The sequence below is a fragment of the Peromyscus eremicus genome, chromosome 14, assembly GCF_949786415.1.
Source record: "Peromyscus eremicus chromosome 14, PerEre_H2_v1, whole genome shotgun sequence".
NCBI classification, from domain to species: domain Eukaryota; kingdom Metazoa; phylum Chordata; class Mammalia; order Rodentia; family Cricetidae; genus Peromyscus; species Peromyscus eremicus.
The window spans coordinates 68,248,015-68,275,229 of NC_081430.1; the positions used below are offsets into that span (position 1 = coordinate 68,248,015).

General features: G+C 46.8%; 1 protein-coding gene across 3 annotated transcripts in view; it reads left to right on the forward strand.

Annotated features, from left to right (window-relative positions):
• The first annotated feature begins 13,943 nt into the window (after positions 1–13,943).
• Positions 13,944–27,215, forward strand: part of Abhd12b (abhydrolase domain containing 12B) — a 33,712-nt gene continuing 20,440 nt past the window's right edge. For 2 of the 3 annotated variants that reach the window (XM_059279804.1, XM_059279806.1), the window contains exons 1-4: positions 13,944–14,038; positions 20,283–20,410; positions 21,980–22,082; positions 25,465–25,584. In XM_059279804.1, the coding sequence (XP_059135787.1) occupies positions 13,944–14,038; positions 20,283–20,410; positions 21,980–22,082; positions 25,465–25,584 (446 nt within the window). The remainder of the gene's footprint in view (positions 14,039–20,282; positions 20,411–21,979; positions 22,083–25,464; positions 25,585–27,215) is intronic. The other variant, XM_059279807.1, reaches the window with a different exon arrangement.

Sequence of the window (27,215 nt, forward strand, 5' to 3'; positions counted from 1 at the left end):
CTGCTAAAGGAACATAGCAATAAGATGACCTCTAAGAACATTCTAGTTTACTTATAGACCAGTGCCTTGCTCAGCCATCATCAGCGAAGCTTTCTCCTGTAGCAGATGGGAACAAGTACAGAGACCCACAGCCAGAGAGAGAGAGCTTGGAACACTCAGCCCTAACTGGGATGTCTCCATCCAATCCCTCCGCTCAGGGCTCAGACAACTCTGTAGAGAGGAAGCAGAAAAAGTGTAAGAGCCAGAGGGGATGGAGGACACCAAGGAAACAAGGCCTTCTAAACACAGCAGGACCAATGTGCACATAAACTCACAGAGAATGTGGCAGCATGCACGGGGCATGTGCGGGTGTGCACCAGATGGGGTCCTAGAGCTGAAAAGAGAAGAGGACACATGCCCTGGTCAGCTTGAAAACAGATGAAACGGTAAAAAACGGGAGAAAGTAAAAATCAAACCTCTCAAGCCCCCCCCCCCCCATTCCCCACAGGTAACCTCTGTTGCAGAGAAGGTTTTAAAATACAAACGGGGGTGGGGATGGGGTGGGGAAGGGAGGACTGAAGTCACACCCTCCAGGAAGACCGCAACTAGGCTGCCCAACTCAGAAGTACAGATCATGCCTCGATTTGTCTAGAGCGGCACACTGGGAGGAAATGCTACAATGAGGGTGTGTTCTTTTATTTGCTTATTTATTTTTAGAGGGAGGAAGGAGAAAATGCTCTAAAATAAAGTGGCGTAGGAAGAGCCCCTTGACCACCGTGGCCGTGAGGTGGATTTTGAGTGAGGTCCTTGAGTCTGAGCTTCCTTCTTGCTCATGGAGTCAAATTTTCTCTCACTCAGAAAGATGGACTGGGGCTGGATCGATCGATCGATGCCACCAGGCTGCTGGTCCTGGGCAAATTTGAACTGGAGGTCCTCGGCTGGATGGGGGTGACAAGATACTGCAAGGTGTACCCTCTTATCTGGGAGCCGAGGAAAGAACTCTGCAGGCCAGCGTAACCTCCCTTCTCCCCTTCTGTCCAAAGTTATCTTCAGCACATCCAGGCGCGCGCGCGCGTGCGCGTGCACACACACACACACATACACACACACACACACACACACACACACACACACACACACACACACACAGGGAAGCCCAACTCCCGTAGGCTGGGCTTCGGGAAGCAGCAGCAGCGGCAGCAGCTGTGTGAGGGGAAAGTCCAGAGCAGGCCCAGCTAAGTCTAAAAATACAACCCTGCCTGACAGCCACACAAAAGGCCTCTTGTGGGGAGGGGCTTTCCCGCCCCTCTGGATGCTGCATTGGGGGCCACGTGGAGAGTGAGCCCCGCCGATCTTCCCAACTTCCCTCCAGGGTGTCAGTTTTCAGGAGGACCAGCTTGCTACGGGCGCACTGTCTTCCATCTGTCTTCTCCACTTGGTGCCTGCTCACTTGAGGGTTGAGGAGGTTGGCCGTGGGCCCATCTTGTTCTTCAGAAGTTGGGGTGGAGGGGGCGGGGAGTGCAGTTTTCAGACCGACGGGAATGCAATGAATCCTTCTTGGAAGAAGGTGCGTCCCTGTTTCTCTCCTCCCAGTAAAAGGAGCCCCCGGAGACCCACTTCTCTGCCCTTCTGCATGAGCTTGTCTCTCCCTGCAGTGCGCAGCCGCGGGGCTGGACCGGCTTCCCTCCCCCCGGAACTTCAACTTGGACTGGGCAGGAGGAAGTTTGTAATCAGATTCTGTAACGGATTAGGAAAGAAGGCTGTCTACAAAGACGCAAAAATACAGGGAAAACAGGGAAGTGAACCACTACCGGAGGGCAGAGACCATATGCCAGGAGAGCTCATTCTTTTAATAACTGATTTGAGACGAATAAGAAATATACAAACCATTTTTAACGCAGCCAGCCGGTGGGATTTCCTTTTAGGTTCAAATTTTCAAACTGGACGATGTCACCATTGTTTTCCTTCCTCGCTGGCTCACTGCTGCCCTCGGGTGTTAGAGGTAAGAATTACAACAGACTGTCCATTTTATACTTGGCAAATTAAATGCTGCGAGCCGCCCGCAGTCAGCTGGGACAAGGGAGGGGATAGAAATAAAGCGAGGTTGTGGCTTGTAAGTAGGAGTTGCACGCTCCAGGCGAATTTTGAACATCTTCTTTTTCAGATGGCCTCGTTGTATTTGTTCCCTCTCAACTCATTGTACCTTTGCTGAAGGAAACTATGTCAGTTCTGCTAATGATAGCTTTCCTGAGAAGCCACAGGGCAAACACAATGATGCACATTCAATGTTACCAACCTATAAAAACCCTGTAGTGAGGATGATTGAATTCTGCACAGTTTACAATGTAAGATAATATCTGACACGTATAATTTTTAAAAAATGTATTAGGAACTGAAGAGATGGCTGAGCAGTTAGGAACACTTTCTGCTCTTCCAGAGAACTGAAGTTAAGTTCCCAGGCCCCACGAACTACCTGTAACTCCAGCTCCAGAAGATCTGGTGCCCTCTTCTGGCCTCTGCAGGCACCTGCACTCATGTGGCATATATACTCAGAGACGCCCACATATGGCACATAAATAAAAAACAAATCTTAAAATTCCATCACCTACACATGGTGGCACATGTCTTCCTTTAATTCCAACACTCAGGAGGCAGAGCAGGTGGACCTCAGTGAGTCTGAGGATAATCTGGTCTACATAATGAATGAGTTCAAGACCAGCCAAGGATGCATGGTGAGATTGTCTAACAAAAAAACAAAAACAAAAACAAACAAACAAACAAACCTCTGCGGCTGGAGAGATGGCTTAGCGGTTAAGAGCACTGACTACTTTTCCAGAGGACCTGGGTTCAATTCCCAGCAACCACATGGTCTTACAACCACCTATAATGAGATCTGGTGACCTCTTTTGGTCTGCACGGACATATGCAGGCAGAATACTGCATACATACATAATAAATAAATCTTTAAAAAAATCTATCAAAGCACAACTTCTTCATGTTAGCTAATATCTGTGTCTCCGTTAAGCACCAATTCTGCCAGTTTCTTGCTTATCTATGTAGTTTAAATGCATTATTTCTCGCTTCATAGAAACTGAGGTCTCAGAAAACGTCCTGTTGTCCTAAATGGAATCAGGAAAGTGCTTCTGTCCTGAATAGATCAAGTGGCATGTTCTCTCTTATGTCGAAGGGAGCAAAAGTCTTCTGTATGGAGGAAAGAACTGTCCACTCCCAGTATCCCCCCTCCCAAACCCTCCTGCATGGCAGTGGCTCTTCCCACAGTCACTGTCACAGCCTGATGGCTCCTCTGTGGATATTCATGATGTTTACAGTCAGCCACAGATAGCTCTAGGGTGGGAACTCAGCTGTTTCCTCCAACAGAGTAGTCAAATGATTCTGCTCAAAGGGCCCAATGGACTCCTGTGAACTAGATCAAGGCTAGTGTTGGCTCCCTGGAGGGTGAGATAGGGATTATGGACCACACTGGGGTCCAACTCAGAATTTGTGGGCTATTTAAACCCCCCAGACCAAACCCTCTTCCTTTTATGTGCAACGGTGTTCCAGATGTTGCACAGCTGTAGCCATGCAGCCCCGAGATAAAGGCATTCCACACAGGGCAGATGCTGCTGTAGAGTCTCCCCAAAGGAAGACATTTGGGGTAACTGTCTGGTTGGATGTCAGCGCTGATGAAAATGTCTTGCATTTACCTATAAACACGGTGTTCTAATCACGTGGCTATCTGCTGCAGCTCTGGATGTCGGTGCTGGAGTTTCCCATTGGCGGTGCCGTTGAAGACAATTCCATTGTTCAGTCCTTCAGTGTTTGTAACCACAGGCTTCCAAGCAGAACAACGTGGTAGGAAGTGTCTGCATGATCAAGACAGAATTGTCTTCACGAAAGCAGCGGCCTGTGGTGTCTAAGCGAGCTTACCCTTCTCTGTATTTGCCCAGAGCGTCCGTTTCTCTGTGTGCTTGAGAGGGAACTGCCAAGTCCTGACCCGAGCCCCTGCCAACCTTGTCCGAACCTCTGCCTTTGCCCCTGGCCTCTTTGCTGGGCACAGCCATCTCTACCATCACCTCATCAGCACCACACTGCTTCACAGCTCGGTGAGTCTGCAGAGGAGTGGGGGTGGGTGAGAGTTCTGAGGGGCCATCTGAGCCTGCAGGATACAGATAGCGCACCTACTTAGAAGGGTGGACTCCATTCAAAGTTGGGGGCATACATAGTTCCAGCACAAGAAAACAATGATGTCATAAGGTAGGTTAGTCAGGAGTAAGTTTGGCTATAAGTAAATTGAAGAAGGAGGAGGAGGAGGAGGTGAGGGAGGGGAGGAGGAGGAGGAGGAGGAGGAGGAGGAGGAGGAGGAGGAGAAAAGGCAGCAGGAAAAGAACTGTGGACCACTCCTGAGGAACAACACCCAAGGTTGACCTCAGACTTTCACATGAACACACACATAACACCCTGCTTCCCATGCATACATGAACACCCATCCCCACACATACATGAACATTCATCCCCCATACATACATGAACATCCATCTCCTCACACATACATGAACATCCATCCCACACACATACATAAACATCTGTCCCACACACATACATGAACATCCATCCCCTGCACACATACGTGAACATCCATCCCCCCATGCATACATGAACATCCATCTCCTCACACATACATGAACATCCATCCCACACACATATGTGAACATCTGTCCCCCAAACATATATGAACATTCATCCCCCCATGCACCAAAGGATTAGCAAAACTTGCTTTATCAGTCCCCTCACATGGGATCCAGTACTCACCTATGGACTAATGAACTGATGCTTGCTGGGTAGTTTTAGGGTTCTGGAACTCAGACTCTGGGGGAGAGTCTTTGGCCCTTAGCAGGCAGGAGAGTAAAAACACTCCCCCACATTCTTTTGTCTCTCATATTGGAAGGGGGGAGATCAGCTAGATATCAATTCTTAATTCCTTTTGATGGTGGTGAACCAGAATAGGCAACTGCCAGACCTCCTGTCCATTTTTGTATCCGTATTTATTGGTAATTAATCTTCCATGTTAGTCTGTAAGCCACCACGCTGCTGATCACCTTTAAGTGAAGGCATATTTGCCCAGGAGCCCGAGACAGACAGCATCAAACCCAGTCATTAATAAATAATATCAATACTGTGCATTGTAGGCTGAAGAAAAAAACCCTAGCTTCAGAGAAGAGCTCTCACATCTGTGATCTCACTGCACACGACATATTATTATTATTATTTTAAAACTCCTCTCTAGGGGCAGGCTGTTCCAAGGCAGCAGCGCCAGGCCCAGGGAAGATAAGGAACACAGCCTCAGGCTGACTGACGTCGGAGTTCAGGTAGTCCACCCGGGGATGTCCCCTGGGCTCGCCTCCTGCTTGGTTAAAAACTAAAGGCAGAGATGAGAAACTGTGCTAATTTCCAGCTGTGCCAGAGCTCACTCACGCCAGCTGTGCTGGGGTGGGGGAGGGAGAGGAGGGTGGGTGGAGGAGAAGGGTGGGGATTGCCTGCCTTTCAGGGCTGTCTTCTGTGATGGTCTAAAGAAGGGGAATAGATTCATCTGCCCCAATGCCAGGTAGACAGAATGCTCCTGGTTGGAAACTCTGTATTTGGGGGTCAGAGTGACCAAATCTGCTTGCTTTCTCTACAGTTTGGATTTTTTTGTCTTCTCCATGTTTTCATGTGTGTGGTTTCATTTTCAGGAACTCTTCCCAACTCCCCCCCCCCCCCCCCCAGTCTTATCTAATCCTTTACCTTTCCAGCTAAATTGCTTCTAGGTAATAACCCTAAGGCTGGCTTAAGTTAACTCTGGACTTACTAGATGTTTTAAAAATCAAAGCAAAGTAAGATAAACCCCAACAAAACCTAAAGCAAAATAAAGTAGAAGTCAAGGGAAAAAAATCCTCCTCTGTGGGTGACTTCCTACTTCCCTGTCATGTCCTAAAGACAACTATAGAGTTTTCCTCTCTTAGGAATCTAGGTCTGTACCACCTTCCCCCGGAGCATCTCTTATCTGGACACCTGTGTGTGCAGATGGGAAGTGGATGGACAAGGAGCTGTAAGCTCTTCCGCCCTGATTACTCATGACACAAACAAGGAGTGCCTACCTCACACGTGAGAAACCACTGGATTCTGCTCTTCTCAAGGGCAAGTAGAGGAAGCAGTGTCAAGCTTCCATCCCTCACCTGGTCCTCCCACCTTCCCGTCGTAGCCCTGCCAGTGACCAGATGCAGGTCACTTTCTTCCCAGGTTCTGAAGGCCTCTGATGATGAGGCCCGCCTTGCCGCCTCCCATGAATCAGTCCACCCTGTGCTCTGTCTCGTATGCAGTGGGGCTGAGGGAATGCAGCGTACCTTCCACCATTTGGTCCTGCTTGGATCTCAGTTTCCTTTACGTAAAACCAGAGTAAATTCCATGATTATTTATGCCTGTCTCCCAGCTTTAGCATTCTATAGGATCCTTTGGGAAGCCATTTTAAATTATCTTCCATCTCGGAGGCTGTTCCTAAGCAACAGAGTGGAACCTCCCTTTAATCCTTTCCTGACCTCTTCCGCCTACGAAGATGTTTCTTACTGAGCCTGTGGGAATATGTATTATCTGTTACATTTACTTTTATGACTTAGTGTTGACTCCTGAGTTGTTGTTCAGCTTTTCATGTGTGCTAGTCCTCTGTATAAAATTAGAGCTCTTAAAGCTGGATACTATATATAGAATATGCTAAAAAAAAAAAAAACCCTGCCAAATAAATAAATAAATATCACAGAAGGACATAATCCTATCCTATCTAGTGGGGATGCTGGATGGAGAAAGACAGGAGAATAGAGATGAACACTCCTTTCTGAGGTCTTTGAAATTAATGATGCTGTTCTTTGAGATAAGAGACAAGATCTGGCAAGTGGATCAGGAGTGTGGACAGCAGCAGGCCTCTCTCTACAGTTCCCTCTGGTTATTGAAGAACACTGGCCAAGGAAAGAGTTTGAGACATGAAATACTGGCCAAAGTAGAATATTTTACTGTGCTTAAGCCCACAGCTTCCCGAATGATTGAAGATAGCTTTTGAAATCCGTGTATAAGCAACAGGAGGAGAAGTCGAGCTGGGAAGGGACCATGGAATACAATGAACTTGCCTTTTGGGAGGACCTGGGAATGGGATGTTGTACCAGGGCTTCCAACCGCACTGCACCAATGGCTCCAGAATAATTAACATAACGAGTAGCTGGAGGACCTCAAACAAGGAAACCAGAGAGGTGGGGGAGGGGATAGCTCTCACCCTGTCATCTCTCCTCATGAAATAACAAGGGGAACTGATGTGGGGGGGGTGGGGGGTGGAACACATGATGGAATATGAAGAGCGCATTGGAAGGAAAAGTGCACTTGAGCACATCCAGTTTCAGCTCAAAGGGACCCAGGACCTCATGACTTCTCAAAGAAACTGCCTCTCTGGCTAACAGGAAGCCCACATGAGCTCTCAACACTGAGTCCACAAGACTGACCCAACTTTCACCCCCGAACTTAGAAGGTATATTGTCTTCAATGCGTGCAAAAACGATATGAAACTTCATCATAAAAACCTAAATGTTGAGTTGGAGAGATGGCTCAGCAGTTAAGAGTACCGGCTGTTCCTTCAGAGGACCCGGGTTCAATTCCCAGCACCTGCATGGCAGCTCCCAACTGTCTGTAATTCCAGTTCCAGGGGATCTGACACCTTCACACCAGTGCACATAAAATAAAGTTAAATAAATTAAAAACAAAACAAAACAAACTAAGAAAACCTAAATTTGTGAGTTCCTTCACTTGCTCCCTATCTCCCGTGGCTGGCCTTTAATGTTCCCTTACTTAATATTTCACCAGCATCAAATTCTTAAATTCCTCTGTGCATGGGAAGCTCAGAGAGCGAGGTATGATGCCTCCGTGCTGTGCTGGTGGGATTGTATACTGGTGAGGCTTCCTAAAAATTCAATACTGGTTTACCCAAAGGCATTCACGAGCATCTCATTGCTGAGGCAAACACCGGACAGGAGCAGCCTAGGGCCGGAAGGATTCATTTCCGCTCACAGCTTTGAGGATGCAGCCCCTCGTGGTTGGGGAGTGAGAACAGCTCTATGTATGGCAGCCGCGTGCGCACGCTGCATCTGCAGTCAGGAAGCAGAGAGAGATGGGTTCTTCTGTCTGCGTTCTCCTTTTTGTTTGGTCTGAGACTCACCCCTCCAGCCCAGGGAACGGTGGCGCCCGTGTTCGGGGTGGGTCTTCCCTCCTCTGGAAATGCCTTCAGAGCAATGCCTCGAGGTGTGTCTTTCAGGTGATTCTAAACCCTGTCAAACTGACGGCTATTTTAGCCCCTAGGTTGTGGACTCTCCGTTACTTCCTTACATTCAAGAGAAATGAAAATAAGTGAGTATATAAAACCATGTACTCAAATGACCATAGCCACATTATTTAGACCAACCAAAATACGGAATCCACTCAAATTTCCGTCAGCTGAAGCACCGATAAGCACAATGTGGTATAGCCACACAGTGGGACATCATTAAGTCATGAAAAGAATCGAAAGCATTACGCTAAGGAAGAAAAGCCAGGCTCGAAAGTCCTTACAGTGTGTGATTCCATTTACATGCGACCAGAGAGCTCATTCTTTTCCTCTGCCACTGTAACCTGAAATACTAGAAATTGGTTAATTTTATCCCTAAACTCATTTTTCGTGCCATCAATTAATCCAGAAATGCCAGAAACAACAAGTCAGTGTTATTATCATTATTTTCCTTATTTTTCCACAAATTGTCCAAGTTTTACATACACAGTCAGCAAGCCTTTCCACTATTTCTAAACATGGGCTCTCAGTGGTCTCCATACTCCAGGCGAGTCTTCAGTGACTGTAGGTGCCAGCGAATTGGAAAGTCTGTTTCAGATGCTTTCAAAATTCATCCCTAAACTTCTGTTGCTCTAGAGCTACTTCTGGACTCCAAATATCTGTATTAGGGCTCTCTGGAGGAACAGAACTGATAGAATTTATATATATATATATATATATATATATATATATATATATATATATATATAGTGTGTGTGTGTGTGTGTGTGTGTGTGTGTGTGTACATGTGTGTTCACAGGCTGTGGCCCAGCCAGTCCCACAATGGCTGTCTACCAATAGAAAGTCTGAGAACCCAGTAGTAAATGTCTCAGCTGGTCTTCAGTATACATCCAAATCCCAAAGAAGTAGGCTCTAAGACCAGTGGAGTGAGAGTTGAGGGCAGGCAGGCAAAGTGCAAAAACATTTCTTTCATGTCCTTCATATAGGCTGCCATGAGAAGGTGTGGCCCAGATTAAAGGTGGGTCTTCATAAATGATCCAGTTAACTACAGATCCCTCACAGGTGAGCCCAGCAGCTTGGATTTTTAGTTAATTCCAGATGTAATCGAGTTGACAACCCATCACAGTGAACAAGTGGTAATAGGTACAGGGATCCTTTTGGGGTGTTGCTAATGTTCTATGTTTAAATGATGGTGATAGCCGTTCAATTGTGAGCACAGAATGACTGAGCTGTATTGTTTTAAATGGTGAATGTCATGGCTTAGGAATTACATGTCCATAAAGCCATGTTTAAAGAAGAAAATGTGAGAGTGCCAGATGCTTCCTTCTCGAGGTAAAGTATTCTCAGGGTAACAGAAAACCAGCCATGGTTTGCTGGTTCCGCGGCTGTAAATGCTCCATCGCCAGATGTTTACCTCTGCATCTGGCAGGCAGCCAGGAGACAGCAGCGTCTCCCACTCCCTTTGTCCAGAGTAATTGTAGGTGGGCAGAATTATCTCCAGTTGAGATTCTCTTTCCTCATGGAACATCTTGGGCTCTGCTGTGTCTGCACCAGCGACTCCGTCTTAACATCCACATGACATGTCACAGGATTTGCTTATTTGTGTCGTTTATGTGTGCATTGCTAACGACACTAGAAGTCAGCTTGGGCTGGGTGCAGCTCCACGGTAGACTGCTTACCTAGCCTGCACCGAGAGTGTGGGTCAGTCCTCAGCCCACCACCGGGTAGGGATCGGGTTTGCTGAGGTGTAATATACATGCAGCCAGATGCACTCTTGACAGATGTTCAGGTCTGGGAGCATTAGGTAGGCCACCACGATCTCTCCTTCTGCTAACCCCCCTCTCCACCCCCAGACCTCTGATTCTCTGATGTAATTTCTAATGCCAAGCACTTTTTAATTCCTGTTCTATATTTTTATGACTCCTTCTAAGATAGGTCTCCCTACCAGGACCCAGTGTGACGTTTGATACCTACAAGTAAAAGAAGGAATAATTTTTTTATTATTATTTTATTTTGTGTGCTTTGGCGTTTTGCCTGCATGTATGTCTGTGTGAGGGTGTCAGATCTTGGAGTAACAGACAGTGGTAAGCTACCATGTGTGTGCTGGGAATTGAACCTGGATCCTCTGGAAGAGCAGTCAGAAGTTAGCGGTCTCTAACTTCTAAAATGTGCCATTTGAAAAGGGGGTGGTCATGGTGGGGCATGCCTGCCATTTCAATACTTAAAGGTAGAGGCAGCAGGAGGGTTAGAAGGTCACGACTAGCCTGTAAAAAAGGAAACTCTGTGTGTGTGTGTGTGTGTGTGTGTGTGTGTGTGTGTGTGTGTGTGTGTGTCTGTCTGTCTGTCTAGGGTAGAGAATGCCTCTCCCAGAGCATTGATCTAAAAATCTTACCAAGAAGAGAACACCCTGATTTCCAGCTACAGAAACTTTGTTGGTCACTTCAAACATTTCCTCAGAAGTTGGGCTTGGTCTTGATTAACTAAGGCCAGGCCTCTGTCCTCTCAACCTGGAAACAAAATGTAGGGATCCTCCAAGGCTAACTGGTTATTGTGGGACATTTGTACACGGTGTGAAGATGTATTGCTGTGACTGGTGTAATAAAAAGCTGAAAGGCCAATAGCTAGGCTGGAGAGCAGACATGTAGGCTTTCTTTGGGGCCACTAGCCAGCACCCAAATCATGACATAGAGACTTATTATTGGTTATGAAGGCTCGGCCTTATCTTCTGCTCGTTTCTTGCTAGTTCTCATTACTTAACCTGTTTCTCTTCATCTACCTTTTACCTCGGGGCTTTTTACCTTTCTTTTATTCTGTGTATCTTTCTTTTCTATTTCCTCCACGTCTGTCTACCCGGTGGCTGGCTGGCTTCTGGCCCCAGGCGTCTCCCTCTCTTTCTCCCTCATTCTCTTCTCCTATTTATTCTCTCTGCCTGCCATCCCTGCCTAGCCCTTTCTTTCTTAGCTATTGGCTGTTCAGCTTTTTATTAGACCAATCAGGTGCCTTAGGCAGGCAAGGTGAAAGAGCAACACATCTTCTTCACATCATTAAACAAATGCAGCCTCAACAAATGTCACACACCTTTACATAGTTAATATAGTAATAGTCCACAATATAAATGTAACACATCTTTGCCTAGTTAAAGTAATATTCCACAGCATGGGCAGGACTTCTGGGAAGAGAGAGAACTTTGGGAGGAAGAAAGGCAGTGTCACCAGTCAGACGTGGAGGAAGCAGGATGGGCAGTATGGAGATGAGGTATCTTGCTAGAACATAGATTTTAAAAAATATGGGTTAATTTAAGTTATATGAACTCGTTAGGAACAAGCCTAAGCTATAGGCCAAGCTATCATAATTAGTAAGAAGTCTCCGTGTCATTATTTGGGAGCTGGCGGCTCTGAAGAAAAAGTAAGATTACAACCGGTCTTGGCTCCCTCTTCTGCTAGGTCTCTCTGGTGTCTCCAGCACCACAGGGCCCGCAACCCGGAGGCACATCCAGAGATGCCTTGACCAAATTCTCTGAAATTCCAGACCATCTTCACGGTCAACTCCTGGGGTAGAATCCCAGGAAGATTTCTCACCCACATGTGTGACCCTGTGAACTCTCACCTGTCAGGCACCTCAGCCCAGTAATGAGGCAGCTGCAGACCGGCTGACACAGACCCAGCCTAACCTGAGTCCTCTTTAATCTTGATGTGAATCAGAAGGTGAACACCCTGAAGCCGGCCCTGGTAGTGCAGGCCTGCAAGCTCACCTACTCTAGAGGCTGAGGCAGAGACATCACAAGCTCAAGTTCTGCAAGAGTGAATTCAAGGCCCCACCTGAGTCGTGTAGGGAGAGCTTATCTCAAGATTTAGACAGAAAGGGGACCAGGGATGTGGCTCAGTGGGAGAATGCCTGCTTGGCACATGGAAGGCAGAGGTTCAAGCCCACTATTGCCCCTGGAAGGAACTTGTAAGAGTAATTAAAAGAGGAAATGGACAGTCTGCCCTTGCCAGTTCTATGACATGATTTAGTCCTCACGGGACCACCCCCTTCTTGATAGCTGCCTTTTCTTACAGAGGGGTCCATTTTCCCCAAGGGGAGGAGTCCCTTCACACTTTCTGGGGCTTCACAGTCAAAGCCCACAGAGAACCTGAAGGGACACGAGCCCACTGGAGCACATGGCTCTGGCAGGCCTTGCCCTTCTCCGATTCCCTCTGCCTTGCTAAAAACCATTAGATACCATTCCTAAAGCTAGCCACCAAGGTCTATTTCCTTATTTGGCCACTTCCTCCTCCTGAGGCTGACCACCAAGGTCCAGCAACCAAAGTATTGAAGTCAGCAATCAAAAGCCCTCTTTGGCTCACCTAATTAACATGCCCAATAAAAATTGAACACCTCATCCAAACACAGGGTTTCCCATTTTACCTTTATAAACTACCATTTGCCAATGTCCCACGTCTGTGTCCTCTCTATCCAGACGCAGTGGGTCCTTTGATCCTCTCTGGGACAAACATCCCTCCTCCCCCCTGTTCCCTTCCCCTTCTCCCTAGTCCTCTATCTCCTGTCTTTGTCTCTTAATTCCTGCCCTCTGTCCCTCTGGGGCAAATGAATCTTTGTGCTGAGGACTTGGTCTTGGGGGTCCTGAGTCAATACAGAGCCTTTCAGAACCCACACCATAGAAAATCACATTTGGCTTCTGGGGATGATGTACCTTGCTCCAGGGGAGGCCTAGATGCTGGTATCACACTGCACCTTTCTCCTCCTCATCCCCACTCTCTGGCCCTGTGGCTTCTGTGGAGCAGCTCTGGCTGGCCTGTGGCTCCTGCTCTTAAGAGAAAACCACTGAACGTAACTGTACCAGGTGCCAGTCATCTCAAGGTGTCTGTTTCTTGGCACAAGGATGGGTTTGGCTATATACTGATAAATAAACAAAACACCAGAAAGATTTTCATTTTGGACACATGGAGTAATTGTAGCTCATAATCCCCTGGGGAAGATGAACCTTTTTAAAAAATTGTACGTTATTTTATGTATGGGTGTTTTGACTGTATATGGGTCTAAGCACCACTTTTGTGCCTGGTGCTCACAAAGGCCATGAGATCCCCTGAAACTGGAGCTGTAGACTGTTGTGAGCTCAAGTGTGTGCTGTTGTCTGGAAAAGCAGCCAGTGCTCTTAACCGCCAAGCCATCTCTCCAGTCTCTCAACTGTATCTTACTTAACCAAAGGGAGCCAAAGGAATTCTTGTAAAGACAGGCAGATCTTATAAAGCTGTGCCTAGCAAACTTACTGTCATGATTTTAAAAACAAAGTTTTGCTTTGTTCCGTGGGCCCAGCAAAGTCAAGCTTACCTGCCAAAACTCGTGGGGATACATAATGAAAACCAATGGAAAGTAAACAGAAAACAAAATGGTACTTAGTTATCTATGCATCTATGTGTTACCTGTTTTCTTTCTATTCTTTACCTGTGTGCCTGGGCATGAGATCAACCAGGGAGGAAGCCCCAGCCTCTGAGATGAGTGTGACCTTGGGCGGGTGGCCAAGCTTCCCTCTGGGATGTAGAAGAGGGCGGGAACCAGGGCGGCAGGGGAAGAGAGGCTGAGCTTGGGCCACAGTGGCCAGTGACAGCTCCTTCAGCAGCACCTGGAGATGGATGCTAGGGACTGTGAGGCAGCCTCGGAGCCCGGGCCCCCTGCCTGTGCCTGCGTGGCCTCCTGGTGGGATATGGTCCTGAGGAACCTGAGGTGAGTGTGTTTGGTGGGTTCATCACCTCCACAGCCCTGCTGTTCCCTGCTGTTCCAGTAAGACAGTTGCTGGGGCCATAGGGCTGAACCGGTCCATTGGTTCTCCGAGGTCTAGAGAACACTGATGCTTTAGGGCTAGGATCTGGGGGGCTAGAGGGAGGGTTTCAGGGAGACACGGACGATGACTTCCTGGCTTCCACATCATTGCTTACTCCGGAGTTCTCGGAGATAGCTTTATCCCAGCCTTCAAATACTACCCAGGCCAGAGAGGTAGGCAGGTTTGACTTTTCAGAAATGTGTAAGAGCTTTGGAAATGAGACTCCCAAAAGATGGTTTCTCTTCCTTGCCCAATTTGCAACTCTACTGGATGGATTTGAATATTACTAATAATAGAGGCAGCCATAACATATGGTGTGCTGCAATCTGGGGTGGTATCTTTTAAGGTCAAGGGCCTGTGTAGGTGGAGAAAGATCAGGCCGTGATGAATACCTGACTCCTTAGGTGTGAGTTCCTAGGTGTATGTATTGGAATCACTATGGGGTTACCTGTGTAAATTCTTAACATGCTTTATGTCTGAAAGTATCTGTTTATCATGGTGTTTCGTTTGTTTGCTTTTAAACATTTGTCTCCCATGAATCCATGGTCTGAACCATCAATCATCTCCAATCAGTTGTTTAGATCAATATCACATCACTAATCTTGTTTGCATGGGAGCCAAGTGCTGGGTTTGGGACAGTAGCCCCAGGAGGTGGGTGTATATCTCTTCTGTTTTGTTGACATGGGGAGGTATTGGTAGTTTTGTTGCATTTCTTTTTCCTGTTCCATTTTAATTTATTGCAGTCATGGGGAACCAGCCCCAGGCTGCACCGGGGCTCAAAGAGAATGCCCAGAGTCCTGAAACTAACCTTTTTCTATCTGGGGAATTTTTAGGGACTAGAGGAAGAAGAACTCACATGCATTCTGAGGTAACTTCCTCTCCTGTCTCATGTTGCTCTCTCTTCTCATGTTGGCTTCTCTCGTACTATTACGCTCACGTGCTGTGACTCTTGTGTTGTTCTTTCTCGTCGCTCCAACCCTCTCATGTCCCTTTTACAGCTTACATATCCCAACCAAGTATTTCAGGCACTGGAAGAGTTCTAATTATCCAGGAACACCTGCAGCCCCACTTGGGGCTACAGAGTCAAGTTATCTTCTGTAGCCTTGACTAGTCAGAATTTATTTTCACAAGTTGAGGTCAGGAATGAGTGTAAGGAGTTAATCATTTGCCAGCTAGTTATAATTGGGCTGTCTTTGTATTTACAACCTAGCCAGGCAGCTCAGTGGTGTGCCCCTGTGATGGCAAGGCCCCTGGTCTAATCTAAATCTCCTTTGAAGCTTCGTTTCACCTCATGGTGTACAAGAAACCTGTAACTGCAATTCTCAGCATCAAGATTAAAGGGATTTGAGCCAGTCTGGACTCAGGTGTTTTCCTAAATCATAAATCTAAGCTGTGATTAAAGCAGCTTCTTAGTGGTACTCAGTAGGCTCTGACTGTGTCAAAAATTATACAGCATCTTCCTGACAACCCACAGATAAATGTGCCCAGCAGATGAGATGTATTCATGAGATAAACACATAGAATACAGGTAATGGGGAATTCCCCACACCATAGACGCAGTAGCAGCAGCAGGTCGGGAGACAACAGAAGCAATACACTCTGGAGTCTGTATTCTCGAAAGCCTTGCTTGAGCGAGACACAGCCATTAGAGATATTCTCCTGGTGGACTGACGCCCAAAGTGTAATCGCCACCTGCTGCACCTCTGATAAAGCCATTGCTACCAGCATTAATTTGTACAAACTACTCTGGGATCACAGCCACACACAGGAGACCTCACTTTGGAATGCCCTAGGGATGAGGACCAACAGGGATTTTGTTTGCTCTTGTACCTACCCCCCACCCCCCACTCACCACCACCACCACCCCGCAGCAGAGGTTGGAGAGTGAGTGGCATCACATTGCTCCAGTTACATCCACTCTCTCCCCCTTAACATGGCTGCTCTGGGGAAGCTGCCCCCCCACCCCATCACCTACCCCATAATTTGTTCTCTATAAAGCTAGTGGCTGATTGTTTAGCCCTCAATAGGCAGGAAAGAACACTTCTTAGGTAGGCAAAGCTGCAGTCCACAGTCCTAGAGAGCCCGCCATGTTGCTGATAACAGGGTTGCGAGGACCCTTGGCCGCTTGCCTCGCTAATTAGTAAAAGGCGAGGCTTTCAAGGCTCAGAAATGCTTCCCGAAAGAATGAAACACTGGTGCAGTTCTTCATCTGAGCAGAGCGGTGTTGATCTAAGAGGAGATGTGCTAACGCCGAGGTGACGACGCTCCAGCATCCACAGAGCGCTGACCACGCCTAGCCGTATATAGCACTATACCTACTGTGATGTGTGAGGTGGAAGGAGACCCCTTAATCAGCCACTATCTGCAGTGGCTGAGTTTTAGTACTGTCCTGGTTTGCTTTCTATCACTGTGATAAAGCACCACGACCAAAAGCAAGCTGGGGAGGTGAGGGTTTATAGTCCGTCATGAAGAGAAGTTAGAGCAGGAACTCAAGGCAGGAACCTGGAGGCTGGAAATGAAACAGAGACCAGGGTGGAACGCTGCTTACTGACTTGTTCATCCTGCTCTTTAAAATCACCCAGACCCACCTGCCTAAGGATGGTATGTGCCCAGCCATCTGGACCTTGCCACATCAACCATTAACTGAGAAAATGTCCCACATACTTGTTTCACAGGCAATCTAATGGACGCACTTTAACTTAGATTCCTCTTTCTAGATAACTCCAGTGCCAAGTTGACAAAAAACTAACCCGGACACATTCCCTGCTAGTATATTTATTTTAAAAGTTCATCCGATACGGTTACTACCTAAGGTGGATGGGACCATGAGAAGAAATCTTCACTTGCAAGCCGTTTAAAATGGAAACTAGTCTCAGGAAAGGAGCCAGGAGAAAACCTAAAGGCTGTTTTCCTCTTTGTTTGGCCACTGCCTTTTTGTTTTAGATGGTTCACAGAGAACTCCTGGGAGGGGCTGAAGATTTTACTAATTCTTCCCACAGTATCTCTCATCTATCTGTCACTGGCTAACCTAGGACTCGGCATCCACACAGGAGCAAACAAAGGTCAGCAATCCCTGTGCTTGCTCTTGGGGACTCACTTTTCAACTGCAGTTAAAACATAAACAAAGTAAAGGATGGAGCCCTCAAGTCCCCACTACCTGCCCCATGCCTGCTTTCACCCTTATAAACAACGTGCCTCTGCCCGTCTTCACTGTATGGGTCGGCACACACTGACTACACTTGGACATGTGCTAGACCGAGAGGGATGTCCAAGCAGCTGTGTTCTGCTGTGTGGTTCTTGGGACCTGGCATGTAGTGAAGAAGATGGGCTCATCATAGGGAAGCAACCAAGGGTCAATCTGAGGGTAAAGCTCATGAGTGAGAAGGGCAGAAAGGAAAATCCACAGAAGGAAGGTCTGCGTCTAGAGGGTTTGTCACCAAAAAACACCTGAGTGCGTGCAGGGTGCAAAGAGGGTGGGGTGGAATCCAGTGGAGAGGGCATAACCTGGTACTCCCTGATCAGCACGTGTTGACTGCGTCAGTCAGCGACGGAATGGAGATACAGATGTCTTAAAATAACAATAGTTTTTTTTGGCTGAGTATTGTCTGATCTGGGCTCCCAAAAGCTGGTTTGTGGACACCTCTGGGCAGGAAGGACTCACTCTACATTAGCTCTGGCTCCAGCCGGTTTTCACCGGGAAGAATCGCCTAGCAAGGTCCTCTGGCCCCTCTGAGGCACCCTGTGGTTGTGGCTGCAGCTGATCAAGAGACAGGTGAAAGACACCCCAGTTCCAAGGTGTCTGTTTGATGTAGCCAGCCTATGGCCAGGACCGGCCAGAAGCTGCTTCCCCTGTTCAAATCAGGTCTGTTAGCCACTGGTGACTTTTGATCCTCTGCCGATCTAGGGGAAGTCAAATCGACAGCCCCTTCATTAAAAGAAGCCCCTTTGCATTATTGATGCTGGGGGATCAGGTCATTCTCTTCTCTCTCCTAAGTGGCTCTCACTGAAGTGCCTTGAGCTATTTGAGAAAAAGGTCCCGTATAAATTATTCCTTAAAAAAAAAAAAAAAGAAAGAAACATATTTTCTTTCAATGCTTCTGTTCCCCAAGCAGACAGACCTTCAAAAAGTAACTTAGCAGGAGACTATCCTGCCTACCTTCAAAAGATAACTTAAGGGGAGCCTGGAGGGCAAGGAGTGTGTGTGTGTGTGTGTGTGTGTGTGTGTGTGTGTGTGTGTGTGTGTAGGGGGACGGTGCAGGAACGCAAAGACCGCACACTGGAAAGAAGCCCACCCCTACAGACTTCTGCTCTGTCTGCCCCAGTTGCCTTGATCTGTGGCTCAGAGCAGAATCTTGGGGTTGTGATTTTCATCTCTAAAATCAGAACAACGCCCTGCCCTTCCCGCTGCCTTCGTAGGGACTATTTTAGAGTGTTACGAAACAATCCTCTTCATGTCTTTCTTGCTGGTTCTGTGGGTAGGCAGTCGCCCATGTGTGATATATTTGAAGAGCGACCTGTTGCTTGGAGCTTGTGTAGCTTTCCACTGCTGACAGACCTGTCCAAAATCCATGACTCATCATCTCTCTTCAAGCCTCTTTTGGAGATCGGATGAGCGCCTTGGTTTTTAAGTCATCAACACTTGAAGGAATATTGTTTAGAGGTTGACTGCTTCCATAACCAGAGGCTCCCGTAAATACAGGGACAGAAAAGGGGAAAGAGGTTAAGGAGGAAGGGACTCGTAAGACAGAGGGGGAAGGGAGTATGAAATACCATTCCCCAGGGGAAAGAATTTTGGTGGAGGCTTGCCTTGTTCCTGGGGTCCTCTTCACTTGTGCTGGGAGCACGTAGAACTCAGCAGGTCTGTAACAGCTTGTTGGATGGAGATCATGACAAAATTCTGGGGTCAGGCAGACTTGGGGACAGTGGTTCATTCATTGGTTCGCGGCCTTGGGAAGGAGGGAGTCTTGACTGCCGACACTCCTCATTTGCAAAGCAAGATGATGGCAGTTTCTGCCCCATCCGCTCTGGTCTAGCAGAGGCAATCAATGCAACCTTCTAAGAACATCACATTGAGCAATTAGTGCTGACCAATTGGCATAGGAAAAAGGATTTGCACAGTGGATGGTGGGATCTTAAGTGGGGAGCAGGAGATGAAGGTGCTAATTCTTTTTATCTCTCACCTCTCAAAGGTAGGACACGATCTTGAACTTCATGAAAAATGTGGCTCAAGACGGGTGGCCTTAGTGGGTAGTCATCACTGGGCTGCCATGGCATTTAGCTTCAGGTGTTGGTGTTGAAGAGAACAGCAAAAGAAAGATGTAAGGGCCCAAGAGCCACTCACGGTACACATACATACATGCTGGCAAAACACACAGACACATAAAATAAAAATAAATATCCAAAAAAGAAGGAAGATGTGTGTGAGCCAACGTTGCCCTGCCCTGGCTTCAGCCCTGTTGGAGTGCCTTGGGGTCCTTTCCTGTCCCTGGTCCTCACAGGTCCTTTTCCTCTCAAAGGTGGGGGTCTTCTACAGGTTGCTCTCTGAGACCCAGCCAGAAGAAAGCGCGCGCGCGTGATTTTAGTGGCTGCTCACTCTGAGCTAATGGGGCTCAGAGCTGGGGCACGACGAAGCTGTCTGCAGCTCTTTGTGTATGACTTCGGGGTCCTGTCCAGGCTTCCCATGGGCTGCTCACCCAGATGCATGGTCATAGCTTCCTCTCCTGCTCCAGCCACACTGGGCTTCTGCAGGGACTGGCAGGGGCTCTATCTGACGGCCTTCCTCACCTGGCTGCCCAACAGTGCCACTTGATATAGCTACAGGCAGGTGTGTGAAGGATTTTGCTTATAAGCCAGGGTTAGCCTCTGGAATTGGATTTGAATCTTTTTTTTTAAAGGCATTTCTTTAAAAAAAATCATTCATCTATTTTTCTTTCATTAGTGTTTCTGCCTGCATGTATGTCTGTGTAAGGTGTCAGATCTTGGAGCTACAGACAGTTGTGGGCTGTCATATGGATACTGGGGATTGAACCCAGGTCCTCTGGAAGAGCAGTCAGTGCTCTCCAGCCCCTGGATTTGAATCTTGAAAGACAAACAAACCAGGACAAACCTTGGGCTGATCTTGAAAACTTTACTCTCAATGTTTGCCAGATCTTTCCCTCACGCCTGCTCGGCACTTGTGAGAAACATTGCTGATGGACACCGAAGCTTCACGAGGAAATCTTTCAAGGAACACGTTTTTCTTCCTCTGGTGAACATGATGATTTATTTCAATGTTTGTGAGTATGTACTGCCCATGGATGTTCCTATATAAATTCTCCCAAATGAAGGACTCACTGCTCTTAAGGTCATGACACAAGAAAAGTCACATGTCACAAAACCCTGGCTAGACTTATGTGGTTGGAAACCCGCTATATTGACGGTTAGCACAAATTCATCCATCACTGCTAGAAAGTGTGTGTATGTGTGTGTGTGTGTGTGTGTGTCTGTATATATGTTCATGTGTGTGTCTATGTCTCTGTGCATGTTTGTGTGTGTGTACCTGAATGTTTGTATGTGTATGTATGTGTGCATGTGCACATATGTGTGTATGAGTGTGTGTATATGTATATGTGTATATGGGAATATGTGTTTGTATGTATATGTATATGTCGGTGTGAGTATGTGAGCACGTGTGTGTGTGTGTGTGTGTGTGTCTGCGTATGTGCATGTGCATATGTGTGTATTATGTCTCTGTGTATGTTTGTGTATATGTGTGTGCCTGAATGTTTGTGTATGTGTGTGTATATGTACATATGTGTGTATGAGTATGTGTGTGTATGCATATGTGTGTATGTGTGTGTGTATATGTGTGTGTGTATGTGTGTATGTATGTATGTGTGTGTGTATGTGTGTGTGTGTATATGTACATATGTGTGTATGAGTATGTGTGTGCATGCATATGTGTGTACGTCTGTGTGTATATGTGTATGCGAGCATTTGTGTGTTTGTGTGTGTGTGTGTGTGTGTGTGTGTGTGTGTGTGTGTGTGTTGACACTGGGTGCTCTCCTCATTACTCTTCTCTTGCTGAGGAGGAGTTTCCAGATCTGGCTAGTCTCAGTAGCTTACCCCAGAATCCTCTGCTTTTTTCCCCTGTTGCTGAGGTTTCAGGCTGGCTGCCATGTCTGCCTGGCTTTTTATGTGGGCGTGGTGGGCCCTAACACTTGTTCTTATGCTTGTGTGGAGAGCGAACACGTTATCCACTGAGCCATCACTTCAACCTTCTAATCCTTCTTCTTACCTGCATCAATTATAGAAGAAGAAGAGAGAGACAGAGACAGAGACAGAGAGAGAGACAGAGATTGACTTCTACCCCCCATACTGGAGCCCTAGCTCTCAGTGTCTCGCCCTCTGTTGTATGTCAGGACTGACTATATTTTGCCTTACAGCTGATGATAATGGTATTCCCCGTGGGTTTATTTTTGCCTGATTCTACTTACCTTTTTCTTTTTTCTTTTTTTTTTTTTTTAAAGATTTATTTATTATGTATACAGTGTTCTGTCTGCATGTATGCAGGCAGGCCAGAAGAGGGCACTAGATCTCGTTACAGATGGTTGTAAGCCACCATGTGGTTGCTGGGAATTGAACTCAGGACCTCTGGAAGAGCAGTCAGTGCTCTTAACCTCTGAGCCATCTCTCCAGCTCTACTTACCTTTTTAGAGAAATGATTTCTTCTGCTTTTTTTCACTCTGGAAAGGCTTAGCTCGCAACTTAAAACTGACATGCTCACAAAAGTGAAGCTTCTTTGAAAACGGATGGACAGGCACAGAGCCTGGTGCTGGGGGTTGAGTACGATTTCTGCTTTGCAGATAAAGCTCCCCTTCTTGTGGATTTAAAGAAGCCTGAGTCGACGATCGCTCACACAGTGAACTTCTTCGTCAGGCCTGAGCCTGGGGTGCTGCTGGGCGTCTGGTGAGTGAGCTGACTGATGCCTTCCTGACTCAGGCTCTTGTACCTGTGTGGTAAGCACGTGTGTTAGCCTCTGAACCATCTAAGAAGGCCTGATCTTCTCACGTGCATCAACCGTAGAAAGAAGAGAGATGGAGACAGAGACAGACAGGGAGACAGAGACAGACAGACACAGACACACACAGACACACACAGACACACACAGACACACAGACACACACACACACACACACACAACATACACACACACACAGGGATGTCGGGGGAGATGGAGCAAAACTTTCTGCTAGAAGAACATAGAGGAAGTGAGGTTGTGCTGCCTGCCTGTGCAGAACCTGTCTGTCTGTGGAAGCTTCTAGAAGCTGTTCTGTACACCTTTCCTTTTGTTGTGGCAACTCCCTTGCTCCGCTTTACTTTACAGACTGTTTGCTTTAGAGTCTGAAGTCATACAAAATGGCACTCTTGGCTTCTGGTCCCACCTACGTCTGCCTTCTGCCATCCATCCTTGCCATCATGGGCAGACACACTGACTTCCTGACAAACACCACAACCAGGACTTGCTCTGCTCCCTCCTTATGCCAACGCTCCATGCCCCACCCCACTGTTGCTCATCTAAGGGTCTCACTTCGGTCATTTTCAGGAAATCTTCCTTTCCCCTCCTCTTCCTCTTCCGGTAAACTCACTTATGGCCATCTGTGTTCAACGCTTAGGGCAGTTCTTTCTATTGTCATGATTACTGGCCTACTTTTGCCTTCCTAACGAGACTATAGCTTCCGTGGGTGGACAGCCTCTGGTGGTGGGTTCATCCACAGCCTAACTCTAGCACACAGAAAACACCCAATCAAGGTCAAAAGAGGTCATGTGCCTTCTATTTTATTTCTGTTATAATCTTGGGAACCCTCTCGTTGGGTCTATTGCTTGCTCTTGGTTGCCATTACTAATGCTCTGTTTTATAGTTTGTCTCCATGAGTCTGAAGTTCCAACAGGAAGATGTTCTGGGAACAGTGCATATAACTTTTTCCTTATCCTCAAGGACAGTCTAGCCAATCATTTGATTGACCACATGCGCATGGTGAGACGGCTATGTTCATGAGCAGATTACCCAGAGGACAGAGGCATCAGTGTTTCCGGAGGTCCTGTGGATGGTGGGCTTCTGTTCCTTGGTGATTGACAGGACTGAAGATTCATCGCCTCTTGGCCAGTTCTGTATGTCCCTGTGAAATGATACAATGCAACACTTTCAGGGTTCTCTTGTTAGCCGAACAAGACAGAAGAACTTGAAGACGGGTGTTTGCAATCTCGAGGCCACTTGGTTTCACTAGTTAGACTACATGGCTTCCCTTGAGAGCTGGGTAGCTTAGAAATGAAAGAGATCTGTCTGTGGAGGAGAAACTTGCGTGTATAATCTGGGAAGGTTCTTGGGGTATGTTACAGACTAACCTCAAACCACCTGACATGTGCTCTGAAGTAACCATCACTTAATGGTGGGTAGAGCTATTTCAGTTTGCTTTATGTTGTGATAAACACCATGACCAAAAGCAACTTGACAGGGAAAGGGTTTATGTTATCTTACAAAGTACAGTCCATGGATGAGGGATGAGGGCAGGAGCTCTGGGTAGGAACCTGAGGCAGGAACTGAAGCAGAAGACATGGAGGATGGCTGCTTACTGGCTTGCTCCTGGGTTTACATTTAAGCCTCCTGTCTTTCTTTCTTTCTTTCTTTCTTTCTTTCTTTCTTTCTTTCTTTCTTTCTTTCTTTCTTTCTTTCTCTCTCTCTCTCTTTCTTTCTTTTTCCTTCTTTCCTTCCTTCCTTCCTTCCCTCTCTTTCTTTTTTCTCTCGTACATTACATCCCAACTGCAGTTTCCCCTCCCTCCATTCTTCCCAGCACCCCCCCCACACACACCTCCCCTCTCCCCCAGATCCACTTCTCCTCAAAAAAAAGGGCAGGCTTCCCAGGGATATCAACTGAACACAGCATAACAAGTTACAATAAGACTAGGCACAAACCCTCATATCAAGGCTGAATGAGGCAACCCAGTAGGAGGAAAAGGGTACCAAGAGCAGGTAAATGAGTCAGAGACACCCCCACTCCCATTGTGAGGAGTCCCACAAGAACACCCAGCTGTACAACCATAACATATATGCAGAGGACCTAGCTCAGATCTATACAGGCTCTGTGATTGTTGCTTCAGTCTCTGTGAGCCCCTATGAGTCCTGATTAGTTGATTCTGTGGGCTGTGTTCTTATGGTGTCCTTGACCCCTCTGGCTCCTACAATCCTTCCTCCCCCTCTTTTGTGGGGTTCCCCTGGCTCCACCGAGTATTTGGCTGTGGGTCTCTACATCTGCTCCCATCAGTTGCTGGATGATGTTTGAATCCTGGGTCATTGGGCTGTCTAGCCTCTGGTTCCTGACCATCAGGGTGGTGTCAGACATGGACTCCCTCTCGTGGCATGGGACTCAAGTTGGACCAGTTATTGGTTGCCCACTCCCACAAGTTCTGTGCCACGATTACCCCAGCATATCTTGCAAGTAGGCCAGAGGTTTTGTTGTTGGATTGGTGTCCCAGTCCCACTGCTGGAAGCCTTACCTGCTTATAGAAGATGGCCAGTTCAGGCTCTGTATCCCCCATTGCTACGAGATCTCACTAGGTCACTCTCATAGATTCCAGGGAGTTTCCACTGCACTAGGTTTCCACATCATCAGCTATCTTTTTTATTGGGCCTTCCTTCATTGACTCACAATTGAGAAAACATCCCACGTACAAGCCCACAGGCCAATCTGATGGAAAGTATTCCTTAGCTGAGGTTCATTCTTCCTAGGTGTGTCAAGTTAACAACCAAGATTAGCCACCACCTCCACCCACATGACATTGTTGAACATCTTTAATTGTTATTTCAAAGTCCCCATGTGTTCATATGCTGAAATCTGAGCATCAAAACTTAAGCAACTATTGAACTATATGAGTGTCTTAATAATATATTGGTTACTGAGAGATAAAAGAAAAATAACTTGGGTTCATGTTCAAATTCTGGGTAAATATCTATTATCTTTTGCTTGTTTCAACCTGGTTTTTGTTGTTGTTGCTATTTCAATGGCTTGCACATAAGAACTGCAATCTTGCAAATTTCTTAATAGAAACAAAAGTTGCAGGAATTAAAGCAGTAAACAGTGACCCCTGTGTGGGGTAGTGCTGTAGCAATAGCAATTTTCCTCAGGTATTTTGTGCTTTTAGGTTTTATTATTATTAGCTTATGCATGTATTACTCAGTTAAAGTACGCACACACTTAGCCGTTGCTTTGGTATATGATCTCTGGAATAAGGGTATGGGAAGGAAGCAAGTTTCTGCCTCTGTAGTTTCGTAAAAGCTTTCCTTGCTCTTCAGGCACACGGTCCCCAGCTGCCGGGGAGAAGACGCCAAAGGGAAGGGTCGTTGCTGGTATGAAGCTGCCCTTCATGATGGGAACCCAATTATTGTTTATCTTCATGGCAGTTCACAACACAGGTCAGCACCTCTGCGTGGAGTGTCTGTCTGTCTGTCTATCTATTTATCTATCTACCTACCTACCTATCATCTATCAACCTGTCATCTATGTATCTATGTATCTATGTATCTATCTATGTATCTATCTATGTATCTATCTATCATCTATCTGTCTATCTATCTATCTATCTATCTATCTATCTATCTATCTATCTATCTACCTATCTACCTGTCTACCTATCTATCATCTATCTGTCTATCTATCTGTCTGTCTATCTATCTATCTATCTATCTATCTATCTATCTATCTATCTATCTATCTATTTTTGAGAGATTAAGAGCATTTCTAAGCCACGGGAGACTGAAAGCAGTTTTCAATCACAGACATGCCTTCGCCTATTTCTATTTGTTTTTTGAAACGCAATGGTTTCCTGGCAAATGGCTTCTCTTTAAACAAGCAGTCTGCATGGCATGTAGAATGATGTGAGTCTGTTTCCGACAGGGAGGGAATAGTAACTCTTCCAAAAGGTCTGTATCGATTTCAATTAAGCCACTGGTTTCTTTAATCCTCAATATTATCCAAGATGATAGATTGAATCCAAATGGAATCAGTTGTTTTTAAACCAAGAAAAGACTAGAGCTAGCAGCCTGGAGGAAGGGGTTCTCATGCGTGCGTCTGACAGGAAGAACTTTCCGTAGCAGGCTTGACAGAACCACACACAGCCTTGCACAAAGGCCACTGGGACCTCAGATTCTTGTGCGGGAATATCTGCCCAGCCACTCCCCTCTCAGCCTCGGACTGGTTGCTTCTAATCCTAGTAGCTAGGAATAGTTGTTTCCAAAGGGCTTCATGCAGTCCTCTTCATGTGGCCTGTAAAAGCTTCTTTCTGCATTTCTTTGAATATGTGCGTGGCTCTCCATGAGACAAGCATTCCCATTGTAACACATGCTATCTCCAAATAGTCTCCAAACACTCCATGGATTGACAAACCCGTGGACGACTGGAAAAGGTGTGCATTGAAGGGCAGACAAAGAGCAATTTCCACACTGGCGGTCTCTTTCAGAAAATGATAGTGAAGAGTCCTTTATTTAGCATTAGTTCCCTTCATCTGAAGTCTGAGGCCTGAGAGAAGTCCCCTGGAACTCTGACCACAGAGATGGAGGACTCTGATCGATTCTGTTCTCCCGTATTCACGCCTCAACCCAGTCCCTGTGGTCCCTGTCTGGCATTGTCCCAAAGCTGGTCTCCCAGAAGCCCCTTGTTCTTTGATGCGCTGTCAAAGCCTTCCCTGGCCCACGTGATTGTCGGCTGGGGACTGCTCTGCCGGGAGGGGGAGGGGACAGTGTCTCCCTCCCGTCTGGGGGGTGGGGGTGGGGCACAGACACTTCAAACCAAAAACCCAGTGACAGGCTCAGGAACCTGCCCGCTGGCTAGCTCGCCTCTGCCTCTCTGCCTGTCATTTTCTGTCAGGTGATGGCTTTCTCACGTCTTGCCTTCTCTCCAGGAGCTTTCTTGCTCTGTCCGTCTTAGAATTGCATTCCCTAAGATTTTTTTTTTTTTTTCAGTGAAACTGAACAGTGGGCCTTGTTTAGCATTGTTCTGATTTATGAAGTTGGACAGTGTTACAGTAGGTGTATTTAAAGGATCAGTA